We start from the raw sequence: 19,753 nt of genomic DNA, 5'->3' as shown, positions 1-19,753 counted from the left end.
ATAGACCTAGATCTAGATTTTATCTAGGTCTGTGATTTCACGAACCACGGTCAGAGCCACGTGTGGTAGAAACGTGGTTATATAATTAACTAGCTGTGCCTGCGACTCCGTCCGCGTCAAATAGTTATTTTGGGCATCATTGAAGCCCTCAAGGGTGAATAATTTTCCCCGTTTTTTTTCACATTTTCCAATATTTCTTTGATCTTAATAGTTGCAGCGTGATGTTATATAGCCTAAAGTCTTCCTCGATAAATGGTATATTCAACACAATAAGAAATTTTTAATTCGAACCAGTACCTAATACCTGAGATTAGCGCGTTTAAACAAACAAACACTTTAGCTTTACAATATAAAAGTATAGATTTTATAATAGCAACATACAAACATACATTCACACACAGTCACGTCTATATCTCTTGCGGGGTAGACAGAGCTAACGGTCTGATGAAAAGACTGATAGGCATCGTAGAGCTTTTTGTCCTGATGGTAGAATTAAGATTTAATTTGTGACAGGTTGCTAGCCCATCGCCTTACAGAAGAATTCCAAGTTTATAAGCCCTAACCCTTACTTGCCTTTTACGACTTTCATGTCCTATTCTTTTTTTTATTGGTGCCTGGAAACAAATTGGAAAAAAAAAACGATCAAAAATATTTTTTAAATATTACTTAAGTACCTACCCACTTTTTTTATAAATTATATATGCATATGCATACTGTTTTTTTTGTTACTACTCATAATGTCGATATGTCAGAAAGATATGATAAAATATTACATTGTCCGCGTATTTCTTTGATAAGATAAACATAATATTACGTTAAATCCGTTCACATTACATGATGGTCAAGCAACAGTTAGGCATTGGTTACAATATCCAATTTTAAGAGAGAGAGTTAGAAAACAAATTGTGATTAAAAAAAACTGATCTGAAAAAGGATTAGGATTTTGTTAAGGATTTGATCACAGATATTTTTATTTGCCCTGATTTAAAAAAATAAGTCTTGATTCTGAAATTCGGATAGCCAAAATTAGTTCTTGATAACAGTTCGTCATAAGTACGTGTAATTGGTCCCGCCAAAATGGTATCTAGGATCCAATTTTTATTTCGCCTTACAATAAATAAATATATACGGGACAAATAACACAGATTGAGTTAGCCTCAAAGTAAGTTCGAGACTTGTGTTACGAGATACTAACTCAACGATACTATATTTTATTATAAATACATAGATAGATAAACATCCAAGACCCAGGCCAATCAGAGAAAGTTCGTTTCTCATCAAGCCCTGGCCGGGATTCGAAGCCAGGAGCTCCGGTGACACAAACAAACGCACTACAAAAAGGTCCTTAAAACAAGCAGTTGAAATGATAAAAAATACATACATATAATCACGTCTTTATCCATTGCTGGGTAGAAAGAGCCAACAATTTTGAAAAGTCTGATAGGCCATATACAGCTGAACTAGAATTTCACTTCAAAAATCGTCTCCCTGAAATTGGATGGTGTAAAGCTGTTCATTATGTCATAATCGTAAACACCGTACCACGTTTATATTTAGTCAGTGCATTCTGAACCGCCGTGGTAGACGCGCGTGTAAGAAATTCAAGTTATATTATTGAACACGTGTTAAAATGAGCATCACCGTATGATTTTAATTGTGATTCTATAATGGAGGTTTCGAGTGATAAAATAGCCAGTGGAAGGAGTGAGAAGACAAATGAAGCATTCTTTGAAGATGCCTTTGAAGTTGTTGGTGAGTTAGAAATTGTTATGGTTTAGGAAAGTAGGTACGCTGTAATAAAGAGGAATTATTTGTAATTTTGTATATTTGTGTGCCGTGTAGTTCCCGGCACCACTATAAAAAAGAATAGGACCACTCCATCTCTTTACTATGGATGTCGTAAAAGGCGACTAAGGCATAGGCTTACAAATTTGGGATTCTTTTTTTTAGGCGATGGGCTAGCAACCTGTCACTATTTGAATCTCAATTCTATCATTAAGCCAAATAGCTGAGCGTGGCCTATAAGTCTTTTCAAGACTGTTGGCTCTGTCTACCCCGCAAGGGATATAGACGTGACCATATGTATATATGTACATATGTTGTATGTTTGTAAGGAATATATTATATCATATTGGACTGATTTTAACGAACTTGATACAGATTAAAAAAAAGATCTACGGTAATAACATAGACGTTTTTCTGGAATTTCTCACGTGAACGAAGGCTCGCGAAGAAATAAGTTATTTAGGTACAATGATGTACCTATGTCGGAAGACAAGTTTGATAAACAAAAACACGTCAAAGCTGTAGGTATTGATACACCATAAATTATTCTGAATACCGAATTAGTTTACACTAAAGATATTATTGTATTGTCGTTCATTGAAAAATCGCTATGAAGGTAGGAATATCATTTATCAATTTTTCTTGGTGTGATTCTAAAATTATTTACACAGATGTAGTGAAAGAAAGTCATGAGTTAATAATCTTTGCAGATATCATGGATTAGTGATGTTCCTTATTTATTTCATCATCAGTCCCATTATCCGTGTGGTTCCCGGCACCAATAGAAAAAAGAATAGCAACATCTCATCTCTTCCCCACGGATGTAGTAAAAGGTGACCAGGGGATATGCTAATAAACTTGGGGTCTTTAGGCGATGGGCTAGCAACCTGGCACTATTTGAATCTCAATTCTATTATCGACCCTTATAATATCTTTGGAAACGATAGTCAAATTGATTCCCATGATATTTTTGTGGCGAATTCCCCTGCCATCACAACCTTTTTATAAATTTCTCACAATACAGCCCCTGACATTCTTAACAATAAAGATTATACCGCGTGTTACGCGACCGGTGCATATAATAAAATGAAAGAGAATTTTGTGCATTGAGACGCCATGTTAAAGGTGCGATCACTTGAATGTAGCATTCTCGTTTAATAAATAAATATATACGGGACTTACACAGTTTGAGTTAGCCTCGAAGTAAGTTTGAGACTTGTGTTACGAGTGTTAGCAATAATTTATTTAATAGTTTTCTATGTTATTTAGTAAAAAGGTTTAATAAGAATGTATTCCAATATCGATGATTAATAGATAATGTATATGACAGCCGGTCTTTTTGAATTGACAATGGAATCATTCTGCTGCTTACGTTTGACTCGTGAGAATCTCTGTCGGTCTGCTGATAAGAAAATAAATGTAATCACATAAATATTTGGTATTATTCCTGCTTACTTCTGAATTAAGCCAATACGAGATACTAACTCAAAGATACTATATTTTATAATAAATACTTATACTCGTATAGATGAACATCCAAGACCCAGACCAATCAGAAAAAGTTCTCTTCTCATCATGCCCTGGTCAGGATTCGAATCCGGGACCTCCGGTGTCACAGACAAGCGTACTACCGCTACGCCAAAGAGGCCGTTTTTTTGTTTGTTTGCGATATCAACGAATGAACACAAAAATACAGTAAAGTAAGCCAAAATACAACAAACGCGGTCTTATCTCATCAAGGGATCGCTTTCAGACAACCTTCTTAATCTTAATTTTTTTGTTAATTATCACACGGTGAAATTTTATATACACTTTGATGTTTCTGCTAACTAAGTATTAATATTATCACTTATAACAACTTTCATTTTTAATAATATCAGAATAATTTTTCAGTTACTTTACTTCAATACGTACAAACTCGTAGTGATGTTATTTATGAAAGTAAAAAAAAAACATCATGATGTGCCATTATTCTTATTTTAGGCGATGGGCTAGCAATTCTATAATCAATCCTAACAGCTAAATGTGGCCTTATGTCATGTACGTCTTTCAAAATCGCTGGCTTTGTCTACCCTACAAGGGATATAGACGTGATTTTATGAATGAATGTTAAAAATAGTTGCACGTAATGAACGAACACCATTATCTGCATTTTTTGTTATCGTTCCGAGCCCAGTGTGTCAATGACACCAGCTGTCCTGTTATTTTTAAACTAAATGCGCCCGCGACTTTGTCCGCTTTATATTATAGTCTAACTACTTCAATAATTATTTAAGTTTCATCTATACATACAAATATATAAGGCTGAAGAGTTTGTTTGTTTGAACGCGCTTATCTCAGAAACTACTGGTTCGGCAAAAATATTTTTGCGTTGAGTAGACCATTTATCGAGGAAGGCTTTAGGCTATATAACATCACGCTGCAACTATAAGGAGCAAAGAAATAATGGAAAATGTGAAAAAAAAAAACGGGGAAAATGATTCATCCTTGAGGTCTTCAATGTTGCCCAAAATAACTTCCACGCGGACGAAGTAGCGGGCACAGCTAGTAATACAATAAGCGAGGTTTGGTGGTCACGTGAAAAATATAGTACCACGCCGTTTCTCCCAATTTTTCGCCTTACATAATGGCTCCTTTTCAAGACTGTTGACTCTGTCTACCCCGAAAAGGATATAGACGTGACTATTTGTATGTATGTTTAATGGTTCCCGGTTACATCTTCACTTCAAAGCAAACCTGATTCACCCAAATCAAAGGCACTCAGCCTGACTTCAAAAACATAATAAGGGTAGTTTTCATAACAAAAAAATACTTGTCAAAAATTGGAATACTAGATGGATCTCCGCTTTTTCTACACATGCGCTTTGGAAGCGGTAGTAGATATATGTAATTAGATTTCAGTGTTGCGTAGTCAATAAGTGAAACGTTGTGTCCACTTTTGAAAATACATACATACATACATACATAAAATCACGCCTCTTTTCCGGAGGGGTAGGCAGAGACTACCTCTTTCCACTTGCGACGATCTCTGCATACTTCCTTCGCTTCATCCACATTCATAACTCTCTTCATGCAAGCTCGGCGGTTTCGGAAATAATTTTGAAATAAATCTATTATATTCTATTCTATCTCTGTTTTAGATCCAAACATAAACGATCATGTCGCCAAGCTTATAAATCAGGTATATGTTGATCAAGTAGCGACTGTTAAGGAAAAAACAAAACAAGACGTTGATAGATTTAATAACATACGCGCAGTTTCCAACCGGTCTGGCCATAACCACAGTACCGAACCGCGTGTTATTAAAGGTTTAGTAGGCCTTCACCGACTTAAACAGTCATTACACTTAGTTTTATCAGATTGTAGATACCTTAGGTATAGGATTACTAAGTATACCTACTTACAAGCAGAAGAATTATTCACAGTTGCAATTTTTTTTTAATTTTCAAAATGCATCTAAACTTCATACATACAATCACGTCTTTATCCCTTACGGGGTAGACAAAGCTGACAGTCTTACAAAGACTGAAAAGCCGCGTTCATCTGTTAAAGATGCAACTGTAATTCAGATAGTGGCAGGTTGCTTGCCCATCGCCTAAAAGAAGAATCCCAAGTTTATTAGACTATCCTTTAGTCGCTGTTTACGACATTCATGGGAAATAGATGGAGTGGTCCTATTCTAAAGTTCCGGGAACCACACGGCGCTAATGGAGCATTTAATGTCACAAATCAAAATTATGGTTCACTTCAGCCAATTCGGCCATTCTGGTATATACGCCCAAATGAGGTTGAAATCGTGATAGTTAATAAGAACCAGGTGAAAATAAGATTATTTTAATACGTGGCATATTCTCCCTGGAACCGTAAAACATGGTTTGGAACCCGGCCGCCAAATTATTATAATAGGTAGCAAATCGTCCCTGGAACCAGTCACCAAGGGCGAGTAAGCCACCTGTCCGAATAAAAATACATGAACAAAAGTGTTAATAGTTTTGAAATAACAGGACTTGTCACATTCTACTTAGATTTTAGTTTGGATATTTGTCAAGTTGACGTTTTTGAAGAAAATGCTGCAGTGCATTTTGTTACCGCTTCTTCTGCACTGACGCCTTGGAAGCGGCAGTAAACTAAGTTTTTAAGTAATTCATTTGACATCAACCAATGTTGTGAAACTAAAAGTTTTGACAATTATTATTATTAAGCGATATGAAGTATCTTATAATAATAAAAAAAAATTTGAATTTGAATTTAGTCCCTATGAGAGAGAAGTAGGACAGTAGTGAAAGGTTCAAGAAATAGGGGAAGACCGAAAAAGAGATGGATGGACGGCGTAAAGGATAGTATGAGGAGAAAGGGAGTGACCAGTGAGATGGCAATTGACAGAAGTAATTGGAAAAAACTAACATACTGTGCCGAGCCCGCGTAGAAAGTGCAGTTGGTAAAGTGTACTGTACTTAGAGTACTTTGGTCTGTGTTAGAGAAAGTACCGCGTACACTATCGATCGGCGCTAAAGTCGGTCAACTCAGTTCTTATCATGTTTACTTTCTAAGCAAGTGTGCATTATCAGCCATTTCTACGAGAATTGGCATTTCACAAATTATCAATGATATAGTAGTTATTGTTTGTGAAATCATTGGTTTGGGTCACCATATCTTTGACGTCTTCATTGATCTTAAAAGTATTAGCCATTCCGTTGCGAATTGGCATTTCACAAACTATATCATTGATATGTGCCGTGTGGTTGCCGGCACCAATACAAAAAAGAATAGGACCACTCCATCTCTTTCCCATGAATGTCGTAAAAGGAAACTAAGGGATAGGCTTACAAACTTGGGATTCTTTTTTAGGCGATTGGCTAGCAACCTGTCACTATTTGAATCTCAATTCTATCATTAAGCCAAACAGCTGAACGTGGCCTATCAGTCTTTTCAAGACTGTTGGCTCTGTCTACCCCGCAAGGCATATAGACGTGACCATATGTATGTATGTAGTTGCTTTTATTTGTCAAATCATTCGTTTGGGTCATCATATTTGTGACATCTTAATTTATTTTAAAAGTATCAGCCAGCGAATTAATATTTCATAAATTATCAATGATATAGTAGTTATTGTTTGTCAAATCACAAGTTTGGATCATCATAATTTGTTGTCTTAATCACAATATCATATCTTTGACGTCTTTATTACACTCTTCATCTTAGAAGTTGATCATTGTTGGATAGTAAAGAAATTTCGTCAGATTTGCTAAAATCTTTTAATCTGTATCAACTTGACCACTGGTTCAGAGTTCGAATATAAAAAATAATTGAGTGCTCAATTTTCTTGAATTAAACCATGATTTATTTCAGTGATGGTCGTAAGAGGCGATAAAAGTGTCCACTTAATATGTCAAAATTTGAATAAGTTTTAGGCAGACTTACTTACAGTTTAGTAGGTAATCCTTGAGACAAATGGTTGTCAAGTGGGTCAGCTTTAAATTTTCTAAAAAAGCCTTTGACGTTGTTTCCTGAAATGTCACCAACATGGTTTCTCTATTTCAATCTTGAGGTTTGACCTCGTGCCGCTACGGTCTGCCTGGCGCTCCTCTTCACAGCCCGGGAGACCTATAGTGGTCCTATTCTTAAGTGCCGAGAACTACACGGCACCAAGGCCTACCAAATTCCAAATTCAAATTCCAAAAAAAAAATATTTATTCAGTATTTCCCTTTACAGGTCATGGCCGTTTCAACTACATAGTACTACTTACATGCGGCCTCATTATGCTGAACGTGTCCATGGAGTCTGTCGGCATGAGCTACGCTATCACCGCTGCTGAATGTGAACTCAACCTCACCAGTGAACACAAGGGATTGGTCAATGCAGCTGCTTTTATTGGTTCGTAGTTACTTCTTTAGATGACCTTATAGTAGACGGACAATTCTGTCTGGTGTTTCAGACAGGGAAGTACCTAACTAATGTTTATGCCTGTCGTATTTCAAGCTGCTTCTGCTTTCAACCGATGCTGTCAGACAAGGAAAAACTTCGTGGGAAAACCTACACATTTATGTGACAGGATGCGTAATCATGAGCCTATATCGGTAAGGTTTCCCTGAAAAAGCTGCGAAGGTCAGACGGGAGTCGCTTCATTTAAGAACGTGAGCAACCCAACTCATGATCGTGTAGTCACCGGCGGATCCCAGCTTCGAAGAAGTGAGGACGGGATTAAAGTGAGAAGGAAGAAGAAAAAGGCAAAATATGACAAATGATACAACCTGTAGCTCTATGGAAGTGTAAACCAGACATATTAAACTGCGTAGACGTTTTCAGCCAATGGATCACTTAATTTTAATCCACTAGCGTTTGAAGCTACATAGTTTTGCAAGCCTATGTACCATCTCTGTCTGTTTTGTGCTGTTTTGTATGTTTTACTCTTATGGTAAAATAAAGTTTTATCTATCTATCTACCTTACCAATGACCTTATTTTGCTGAAACTCTCCATGGAGTCTGTCCGAATGAGCTATGCTATCACCGCTGCTAAATATGAACTCAACCTTACCAGTGAATATAAGAGATTGCTCAATGCTGCTGCTTTTATTGGGTTGTATTTAGACATATACTGGAGGAAGGATGTATGCACAATTATCAGAAAAGGCGACTAAAGCTGCTCCATTGAATCGCATTCTTAAAGAGCGTTAGAATCGGGCCGGTTTTAAAAATACAGCCATATCGTTCGGAAAGTAAAAAGTATTAATAATGATCAAGATATACAAACAGATAGACTCTTAATTGCACCATAAGAAAAAATAAAATAAAATTAAGGTACAAAGGCAATGAGGCTAAAAAAGGCAATGAGGTTAAAAAAGGTAATGAGGTACAAAGGCGGAATTATCGCTAAAGCAATCTCTTTCAGTCCACCTTAGGGTGGAAGGAAATTAAAATGGAAAGGTGATTTGCGCAAAGAGAACCATGAAGAACTGAAGACTACTTCTTTTTCAGGTATAATAAGCACGTCGTTCCTATGGGGTTACTTCGGAGACAGGGTGGGCAGAAGAGCAGTAATGCTGCCAGCTTTGTTGGCATCAGCTGTCTTCTCAGTGGCATCCTCCTTCGCCGTTGATGTGTGGATGCTAATGTTCCTTCGAATGCTGACTGGATGTCTGTAAGTATTTCAAATCTTCTTTCTTTCTTTAAATTCATTGTTTGAGTAACATCAGATCAAATAAAGATTATTGGATTCTGGTCATTGTTTTTAGAAAGCTGCAAAATGTTGCCCTCAAATAAATTGTTCTATTATGTTTATTTCAAAGATATAAACACTCGTTTAGTCTTCATGACAGTTAATACTTTCCCAATATTGAAATCTCGTGGACTTTCAGCCTTTTTAAGACTGTTGGCTCTGTTTGCTGTCAGGGATAAAAACGTGATTGTGTGTCTATGTATCTACATGTTTATTATTTACGAGTATATTATCTGCCGTGCATTTTAATTTGTGTCTACGTCCAAACATGATCACAATATTTTTCCGAAAAATTGGTTTCAGCGTGTCAGCTTCCAGTGCTACAGTATACGCGTATTTAGGAGAAATGCACATGAATTCAAGAAGAGCGTCCGCCATAGCCTGGGGTTCGGTCTTCATTTCGTTCTCCTTCATCACATTACCAGGTAACCTTCAGAATGTTATGATCATTCGTACAGTTCTGATAGTAACAGAAAAAAATATTTATAAAGATGAGCAGGAAAATATAGGACTAATATATAGGATTTTTAACATAAGTGCGACTTTGTCCGCGTGGAATAATTATTTTGGTTATCAATGAAGCCCTCAAGGATGAATAATTTTTCCCGTTTTTTTTTTCACATTTTCCATTATTTCTTTGCTCCCTATAGTTGTAGGGTGATGTTATATAGCCTAAAGCCTTGCTCGATAAATGGTCTGCCGAATGGTTTACCGAAAAAAGATTTTTTTAATTCGAACCAGTCGTTCCTGAGATAAGCGCGTTCAAACAAACAAACAAACTCTTCAGCTTTATAATATTAGTATACATTTATTACGTAGATTTAGATAAGTATAATCATCAGATTCTTCTTCTTCGTCGTTACCTACCTTTTCCCACTTTCTACGTGGGGTCGGCACAGTATCAGATTATCCACTAGAAATGTTTATATCGGAATCAATTGATCTTGGCGGTCAATATCGTTGCTCGCCTTCTGTCGAGTTTAGATGAGAGAATTAAGATGATTTAGACAAAAAAATCCAAATATTAATACGAATCCAAATATTAATATTAATCCAGGATATGAAGTGTCAATCCTGAAATTAACGTAAAAATGGTTACGTTAATTTCAGGATTCAATTATGGTGGTAGCTTATGGTGACACACATATCATTGAGAATTGTTCATTACACAAATATCATGAATCGCGCATATGATACTCAAAATAAAATAAATTGTATAATGTTACCCTAATTAATATACTTCAATGGACCCCAGGGTCCAAAGCGCAGGAGCTGAGAGTATAAAGAATACTAGAACATATTGCTCTCTATCAATCTCTTTCCCATGGATGTCGTAAAAGGCGACTAAGGGATATGCTAATTAACTTGAGATTCTTCTTTTAGGCGACAGGCTAGCAACCTGTCACTATTTGAATCTCAATTCTATCATTAAGCCAAACAGCTGAACGTGGCCTCTCAATCTTTTCAAGACTGTTGGCTCTGTCTACCCCGCAAGAGATATAGACGTGATTATATGTATGTAGTATGCAGAGATCGTGGCAAGTGGAAAGAGGTAGTCTCTGCCTACCCCTCCGGGAAAGAGGCGTGATTTTATGTATGTATGTAAAACATATTGGTTATCTATTTCCATTATTTTGTTACAGGTCTCGCCTGGCTGATAATTCCTGGCAAGTGGTCTTTCGCACTGTTCAGCTTCACAGTGGTACCGTGGAGGGCATTCGTCTGGTCTTGGTGTGCCCCTGGACTGGTGGCGGCTCTTCTTCTGCTGTTCCTACCTGAAAGTCCTCGGTATCTGCTGTCAGCGAAAGGGCCTGATGCAGCCCTGCCTGTTTTGGCCAAGATGTATTCGTGGAACCATAGAGCTTCGGCTGATCAGTTTCCTGTAAGTTTCTTATGTTGGTATAGTATTTTGAATAAACAAACATATCTCTTTATCTCTTGCGCCGAAATAGCTGAACGTGGCCATTCAGTCTTTTCATGACTATTGGCTGTCTACCCCGCAAGGGATATAGACGTGACCATATGTATGTACGTATGTTTGTTATCTCTTGCGTGGCAGACAGAGCCAATAGTCTCGTAAGGCCATGTTTAGCTGTGAATGGCTTAATGATGGTGTGGTTCCCGCCGATTAAGATAATGGGTCACTCCAACTCTTTTCCATGGACGTCTTAACAGGCGACTAAGGGATAGGCGCACATAAAACTACAAGAAGCTTCCATGACGGTTTGGTTCTGAAGAAAAAACATAGTGAAGACCCAGAATAACATATAGGCTACTTTTTATCCCGCAGTTCCCGCGGTATTGATAGGGTTTCCATGCGGACGAAGTCGCGGGCGGCCTCTAGTGGAACATATACATAAGTCTGCAATGTTTTGTATTGTTCATGTAAAGACGAGAGTTGAGGTTTCATTGATCTTATAAATTAAGTGTTATTGAAAGTGTGATCACATGCTATAGAATTAGATTTAACATTGTTCATATCATAGAAGTTCCCATGATTTGAGCAATGACATTTTTTTGCTTTCATCAAAGCAAAAAATGTTTTTATAGAGTTTTCTTTAGATGGCTAAATATTGAATAACTATTTGACACCTTGTTTTAGTTATTCCTGATTTTACCCTTCAGGCATTAGTTCGAGCTTTGTAAATCTAAATATTGTAGGCCATGTTACTCTGATGTCCAAAGTTCAAGTCATAAAGCCTTTAAAGTTGTGAATATATATCAATTGTTGCAACAACTTTGTCAATAAATTACGTTTTTTTTCAAAGTAGTTAAATACTTTCATACATACATACAGTCACATAATTATATGTACCTTGCGAGGTAGACAGCAGTCTTGAAAAGACAAAGATGCCACATTCAGCTGTTTGGCTTGATGATAGAATTATGATTGAAATAGTGACAGGTTGCTAGCCCATCGCCTTAAAGTATTCCAAGTTTGTAACCCTATCCGTTAGTCGCCTTTTACGACATCCATACTATATCCCTTGCGGGATAGACAGAGCCAACAGTCTTGAAAAGACTGATAGGCCACGTTCAGCTGTTTGGCTTAATAATAGAATTGAGATTTAAGTAGTGACAGGTTGCTAGCCCATCGCCTTAAAGAATCCCAAGTTTGTAACCCTTAGTCGCCTTTTACGACATCCATGTAACTATACTTTCACAAATATATGTACGTATGTAAATACTTTCAGGTAGACAAAATTATCTTAACCAATATGGACAGCGAGAAACCAGCTGGGTTCGCGGGAGCCATCAAGAACATAGGGTTGATGTTCAGACCACCTCTTCTGAGATGTGTGTTCATCTCTCATATATCCATGTTCTCTGTGTTTATGCTGTGAGTAATTTATATTTCATATTATTATCACAATCATTAATTATCACATTATTATCATAAGGATTCATACATATATCATTAAGTACTACTACTTTGTCAAGGAGTGCCGTGTGGTTCCCGGCACCAGTACAAAAAACAATAGGACCACTCCATCTCGTTCCTATGGATGTCGTAAAAGGCGACAAAGGGAAAGGCTTACAAACTTGGAATTCATTTTTAGGCGATGGGTTAGCATCCTGTCACTATAATTACACATAATTACACTGTTATTATAATTACACATAATTTTAATTTTGCAAATTATACGAAACCATCTGAAGTTGCAGCTAAAAACGTAAATAATTGAAAACTAAATGACTTAATTGTATTATCCATATCCTGCATAGTATTAATTATCCTATCAATATTATTTTTAATCTTAAATCTTTGCAATGTTTTTAAAAAAAGTTGTTGTTGATATTTCAGATCTAGCGGATTGTACGTGTGGGTACCGGAACTTCTAAACAATATTTTGAAGAATACCAGCGAGAAAAGCATAACTATTTGTGAAATCATTATGGAGAAATTAAAAAAGGTGAATAATGTTAACTCGTTTGACATCGCACAAGGCGCAATTACGAGAAAAAAAGTTAAAAACAGGAAAATTAGTCTAACCTTGGCAGAAGGGGCAAGTCGAAGAAATCCTGGATAAACATCGCGGAAAGGGATTTACGAGTCCTGATTAAGTTAAGACTGAGGACAGTCTTTACTCCATTGACTCGTAAATCTAGGACTAGGACTAGTTATCTAGGATGCTTGAAACCGGGAAAGTGAGCAGAGGAATTTTAAACAGCGTACCATAGGCCAAAGCACGCGATGAAAGGTCCAACCGGTAACTTGCAAAGATGAGAGCTAAAGACTAGCAACTATTGACAAAAAAGTACCATATGTCCTTGAGTTTGAGTTTAATATTGAAAACCAAAATTTTCTTAAGGTCTTGCGTGATCTGTATGATTTATCGTTCAAAAACAATTGTTTAATTCCAGACTGAAGTTTCGTCTTGTACAGTAGAAGTTTCAATTGGTGTGTTCCCCATCTCCATGGCTATGGGAGCGGTGTTCGCTCTTACTTACCTGGCTATTGGCATGTTCATCAACAAGATTGGAAAGAAGAGATTATACTGTAAGTATGCTGTTGTGGTATTTAGATGATTGCTTCTTTTGCTCTTACATCCAACTTGAAAGTTACTAGCTGAAAATCCACTGCTTATTGTAAGGTATCAGAAATACCTAGGTATATGTAGTTAAATCTAAGAATTAAGCGTGTGATGCATGATTTTTAATCGACACATAAATAATAAATACATATATACGGGACAAATAACACTGATTGAGTCAGCCTCGAAGTAAGTTCGAGACTTGTGTTACGAGATACTAACTCAACGATACTATATTTTATAATAAATACTTATATAGATAAACATCCAAGACCCAGGCCAATCGGAGAAAGTTCGTTTCTCATCATGCCCTGGCCGGGATTCGAACCCGGGACCCCTGGTGTCACAGACACTACTACCGCTACGCCACAGAGTCCGTCGATTGCTTATAAGATTACCTTTTTCAATTTCAGGTGGTATAATGATAATATGTGGTGTAGCAACGATGGGTGCCGCGTTTGTCCCACAAGGGGGAGCTGCTACAGCTCTGCTCATTTTAGCGCTGTGTTCAGGATGCGCTGCTTCTATTTTAGCTGCTATTGCAGTCGATGTATTTCCAACTTGTCTAAGGTTAGCATCTATATCATTTATACATATAGATAGTTTTTCATTATCTTTACTTAGGTATTTATTTAGGGGTAGAACAACTTATCTCATTATAGCGCTGTGTTCAGGATGCGCTGCTTCTATTTTAGCTGCTATTGCAGTCGATGTATTTCCAACTTGTTTAAGGTAATCATCTTTATCATTTATACATATAGATAGATTTTCTTAATCTTTACTTAGGTATTTATTTAGGGGTAGAACAACTTATCTCATTTTAGCGCTCTGTTCAGGATGCGCTGCTTCTATTGTAGCTGCTATTGCAGTCGATGTATTTCCTACTTGCCTAAGGTTAGCATCTTTATCATTTATACATATAGATAGTTTTTCATTATCTTTACTTAGGAGAAGATCGACTTATCTCATTTTAGCGCTGTGTTCAGGATGCGCTGCTTCTATTTTGGCTGCTATTGCAGTCGATGTATTTCCAAATTGTTTAAGGTAATCATCTTTAGCATTTATACATAAAGATAGTTTTTCATTTTCTTTACTTAGGAGAAGATCGACTTATCTCATTTAAGCGCTGTGTTCAGGATGCGCTGCTTCTATTTTAGCTGCTATTGCAGTCGATGTATTTCCAACTTGTCTAAGGTTAGCATCTTAATCGTTTATACATATAGATAGATTTTCTTAATCTTTACTTAGATATTTATTTAGGAGAAAAACGATTTATCTCATTTAAGCGCTGTGTTCAGGATGCGCTGCGTCCTCTTTAGCTGATATTGCAGTGTCGATAAGTCCCGTTCTAGTCTAGGATTAATATATCATTATATTTATCCTTATAGGTACAGTTAAAGGTATTTTCCTGTCTAACTCTTTAGGTGAAGTAGAAATCTTTTTGCAACCACCTCCACCCGTAAACACCTCAGGGTGAGCAAGGCAGGTGACTAATTCACTAATAGCATAAGTACGTATCTTTATGTATACCTGTTCTATATAATTATTATTTAGATTTTTACTGTTCTTTCTGCTCTAGTAAATTAAAATATTTATTACATTCGCACTTATTTGTTTCTTTTTTGCTGAGCTATTAACAAACTTTATAGGACACTCGCCCTATAACTAGTACATTTATCTCCTCTTCGTGTGGCTTCGCTGAGCTCATCTACGGTTCTGGCAGAATCATCAGCGCCGCGGTGTCTACACCTGCGATATTATGCTGAGTTAGGACCTTTTCACTGTCCATCATTGTTTGTGGTACATACATGCACATTGCACATTCACATTTTTTATTACCGTTAATTATGTATGTGTCCAACAAATGTATTGTGATAGTTATTATTATATACTTTAAACACACTAGCGGCTCATTAAGCTGATGCGTGTGAATTTTGATGCTTGGAGATTTTGAAAAGTTTGTCTAGCCGATTCTTAAAACAATTGACTGAAGGAGCAGTTATGACACTCGTAGGATGCTTGTTCCAGTCTGTAACAACACGATTAGGGAGAAAATTTTGTAGTGGATTCTTAACTTTAACGAGTGAAACAGATAGTGAATAAAGCTTTTTTCTATCTATCTATCTGTTTGTCTCCAGAGCTATGGCGATGTGTTTGATGTACATGGTGGGGCGGACGGGCGCCGCGGTGGGGTCCTACCTCCTCGGAGCCACCATGAACACCCACTGTTTGGCAGCCTTCATCGTATTCGGATCCATTACTATGGGTAAGTACTCTTCCTTAATTGCCTTATAGATTCTGAAGTCAAACGGATTGAGAACTAACTCATTTTCTGAAGGCGGTTAATAAGGAATGATGACTCATTAATTAATGAGGAAGAAAATGCTGCAGTGCAGTTTGTTACCGCTTCTTCTGCACTGACGCCTTGGAAGCGGCAGTAAACTTAGTTTTAAGTAATTTATTTGACACAACCAATGTTGTTAAACCATACGTTTTGACAATTATTAAGCGATATGAAGTATCCTATAATAATGAATAAAAATTTTGAATTTGAATTTTGAGGATGAAAAAAACATATTTTGTACGAATGCAGCTACAATTTGATACATTAGTTTGAGTGCTAACCGATGCTCTTCCGGCAAAAACATGATATGGAAATTTGCATGTTTTAAGAAACTGCGTGTGTTATCATAATCGGATTAGTTTCTTCCTTTTCCGGTGTCTTCCTTTTCCAGTTATATTCTGACTTCTCTGGAGAAAGGAACAGGAATCCTGGGTGCAGAAATCAGGAACCCTGGGTGCCTTTTAACTATATTCCTGGATTGGTAAGTCGGGATTTTACACGAAGTGACTCCCGTCTGACCTCCGTAACCTTTGCAGGGAACCTAACCCATATCGGCTCATGGTGAGGAGTAGAAGTTTGAATATAAAAGGTGGAATGTGGAAGACAGTATGCTAATGAATGTCTTTATATAAAGAATAGGACCACTCCATCTCTTTCCTATGGATGTCGTAAAAGGCGATTAAGGGATAGGCTTACAAACTTGGGATTCTTTTTAGGCGATGGTCTAGCAACCTATCACTATTTGAATCTCAATTATATCATTAAACCAAATAGCTAAGCGTGACCTATCAGTCTTTTCAAGACTGTTGGCTCTATCTACCTCACAAGGGATATAAACGTGACCATAATATATGTATGCATGTATTTTACAGGTTCAACAATATTGATGCTGTTCTGGCCAAAGCCTGAAGAAGTCAGAGACAAGTTGGAGCAGAGAGGGTTAACTTATTAACAAGCGATTTGTTAGAGTATAGAACCAAACATTGCAATTTGAAGTTTATTAATTTACCTTCATTTAAGCAACGGGCCAGCAACCTGTCACTATTTGAATCTCAATTCTATCATAAAGCCAAACAGCTGAACGTGGCCTTTTAGTTTTTCAAGACTGTTTGGCTATGTCTACCCCGCAAGGGATATAGACGTGATTATGTATGTATGTATGTATGAAATTTATTCATGTTCTTGAGGTTACTATTTAGTTCAATAGTACACTCATTCTAAAAGATTTGATGTAGACTTGAGTGTACAAAAATGTGTTGTTTTGTATGATAGATATTTAGAAAAGTTAAGTTTAAAAATTGCATTAAAAGTAATTTATTATTATTGAATAAAAATATATATATATACTTAATGAAGAGAATGTTCAATGTTCATTTAGGATTTATGAAATTGAAAAATAGAAAAAAAATCAACAGCTTTCAACTTACATGACAATAATTAGGTAAATTATTAATAAATGAAGACTGTTAAAATTCAGTTTCAATATTATATTAGTCTCTGAAAATAAAAAATAATTAAGGGTTGCACAGATTGTCTGTCAAAATGTTGGTCGAATATATTGTAATTAATTTAAATTAATCTTTTAATGTTATGTAAGTACTCTAATTGATAAATAACTAAGTATAAGAAACTCCCAAGTGCCTTAAAGTTAATTATGCATAAGGCCCTTATGCATAAAAAGCGGAATACTTTATTATATTATTCCAATTTATGCCCCTTTCGTTGTAACGTATGCGATAAATGGCGTAAAATTAAATCACAAATTTAGCGGGAATCACAGATATAGATCTAGAAAGATACTGCCAATTTACTCAATACGGAAACAGAGCGTGTCTTTTTTTCTTTTTCTACTTATCTGTAAAAATAACCAAAAACTTATGGTCGAAATAACATCGTTTTTGACAAAATTAAATAAAAAATATGTAAAAATATGTCGTCAGTGGTCATTGTGCAGATAGCGAAATAACTGTTATTATATTTTATTTTTGAAAAAAAAAATTAGTTGGGCGCTGATTTTGGCAAATCATCCTCGAATTAATTTGCGGTGTCTATATAGATCTATGTCTGTCAAAATATCCTTGTAAGTAAGTCAAGACTGACCTAATAATTTATACACTCGAATGTATTGTGATTAATTTTATATTATGAATAATTTATGTTATGCAGTTAGCGTTGAACTGCTAGTTTAATAATAAAATATAATTTTAAATACCGTTATGTGCTTATTACCAGTCATTTTTATTAAGAAAAATTATAGAATTTATATATACACCAGGTTTACAGATAGCGACGCAATTTACCGCAATCTTCAAAAAGCGGCGAATTTAGCGCCACCTACAAAAGAATACAGGTTTTTTTTATTGAAAAATTGTGGATTTAGTTTTTACCGGGATGAAAGGTACTTATTAGTCTGATGATCTTCATCAGACTTTTAATTTATATATAAGTACGTGATATTTAAAGATGATTTCAGTAGGTAACCCGTGAAGAGGTAACAAACAAGCAAACAAACATTATAAACTTACTTCCGCATTTAAATTATTAGTGGGGATTAGATTGTAGCAGGGGGCTTAGCTTCCGTGGGTATTTTCAATTAAAAATCTATTAAATATTGTGTTTGTCTTTACGTCAAATATGATCATAATCGGCTCAAAATATCTTAAGTTTATTCGTAACGAACAAAAAAGCGAATTACCTTATCCTCTACCGAATAGATTTTTTAATACAGCTCCATCTATGAAACTGACATGGAACTACTACGTACGATCGTATTGAAACGGGTAACGTTGAGCATATTCTTTTTGTACTTTTTAATCATTAAAACATCTAAGAGATGGCGCTACCAGATTTTTAGTATATATATATATATTTTCTTTCTTCGTTTTAGCAATCGAACTTCTTCATGCGCTTATTTTTGCCAGTGTCGTTATTTAGACAGTTCTAGTCATATAATTATACTTTATATTGGGCGAGTTATACAAAGTATAATTATATGCAAAGAGAAAATAAAATTCAGCCTAGAGATGCACTTCAGAGAGGATTTTTCATTTCACGCATATTTATTTTCCAGAACATTTTAGTATTTCTTTTGTTATAATTCCGTTTAAACCATAGAATTCTTAACTAGTTGTTCAGATTTTTTTTAGACCTCACCTGATCATAACCACATGAATTAGGTAATTCCCGAAGTCCCGTTGTCACCCAGTAGGTGTTAAAATCAGGGCACCCTTGTTGAAGGGTGTCAAAGGGTTGACAAATGTTCCTGTCATTATTTAGCGATCAACATAATGCGGTCTTGATCGTCAACCGTTAGGTGTCACTGGCACCTTGTTAGGAGTTAAAATGGTCAAGCGCGAGTCGGGCCATGTGCAATTATTTAAGACATACATATTTGAGCAAAATTTTTATTTTCTAAGTAAATTAAATTCGAGAATCGTGAATTTCTTGATCTTGCCTTCTTGTAAATATTTATTATTTTATCATAGTCAATCAAAAGGTACTAACAATTTTAATGTTACCTAGTAATCAAGAGAAAGTCTGTCTAAATTGGAAGTCTTCTTCTAAACAATCTAGTAACCTTCACATACCTACTTAAATTTTTTAAATAAGTTTAAAAAAAAATGAAAATAAGTATGTTTTGTTGATCAGAAATGGATGTTTCCATTTTTGTATTGTTTTTCCACTAGGTAGGTATTTTCGAATCTTATTAGGACTGTTGGTTCTGTCTACCCCGTAAAAAAATTATAAATAAAATATAAGCGATCATTTACACAGATTGAGTTAGCCTAGAAGTAAGTTCGAAACTTGTGTCACGAGATAAGTACTAAACCAACGGGATAATAATAATGACGTGGTAAATCTACATAATATG

The 19,753-nt window shown here is 35.9% G+C and overlaps 1 protein-coding gene across 1 annotated transcript; it reads left to right on the top strand.

Annotated features, from left to right (window-relative positions):
- Positions 1–1,571: 1,571 nt before the first annotated feature.
- On the top strand, positions 1,572–18,042 carry LOC106136770 (synaptic vesicle glycoprotein 2A). The gene is made up of 11 exons (XM_013337414.2): positions 1,572–1,752; positions 7,499–7,660; positions 8,763–8,925; positions 9,307–9,428; positions 10,647–10,885; positions 12,198–12,343; positions 12,809–12,917; positions 13,369–13,504; positions 13,952–14,108; positions 15,677–15,804; positions 16,755–18,042. The coding sequence occupies exons 1-11, from the start codon at positions 1,668–1,670 to the stop codon at positions 16,832–16,834; spliced, it is 1,527 nt and encodes a 508-aa protein (XP_013192868.1). The 5' UTR covers positions 1,572–1,667; the 3' UTR covers positions 16,835–18,042.
- The last annotated feature ends 1,711 nt before the right edge of the window (positions 18,043–19,753 follow it).

This window comes from Amyelois transitella, chromosome 10 (assembly GCF_032362555.1).
Source record: "Amyelois transitella isolate CPQ chromosome 10, ilAmyTran1.1, whole genome shotgun sequence".
In the NCBI taxonomy this organism is placed as follows: domain Eukaryota; kingdom Metazoa; phylum Arthropoda; class Insecta; order Lepidoptera; family Pyralidae; genus Amyelois; species Amyelois transitella.
Note: the sequence above shows the minus strand (reverse complement) of the source record. Positions and strands in the feature narration are given on the sequence as shown.

Bases quoted from the DNA above. Each gene is read 5' to 3' on its own strand.
- LOC106136770 (XM_013337414.2), top strand. From the start codon at position 1,668: ATGGAGGTTTCGAGTGATAAAATAGCCAGTGGAAGGAGTGAGAAGACA. The intron at 8,926-9,306 runs GTAAGTATTTCA...AATTGGTTTCAG, and splicing joins CGAATGCTGACTGGATGTCT to CGTGTCAGCTTCCAGTGCTA. The intron at 12,344-12,808 runs GTGAGTAATTTA...TTGATATTTCAG, and splicing joins ATGTTCTCTGTGTTTATGCT to ATCTAGCGGATTGTACGTGT.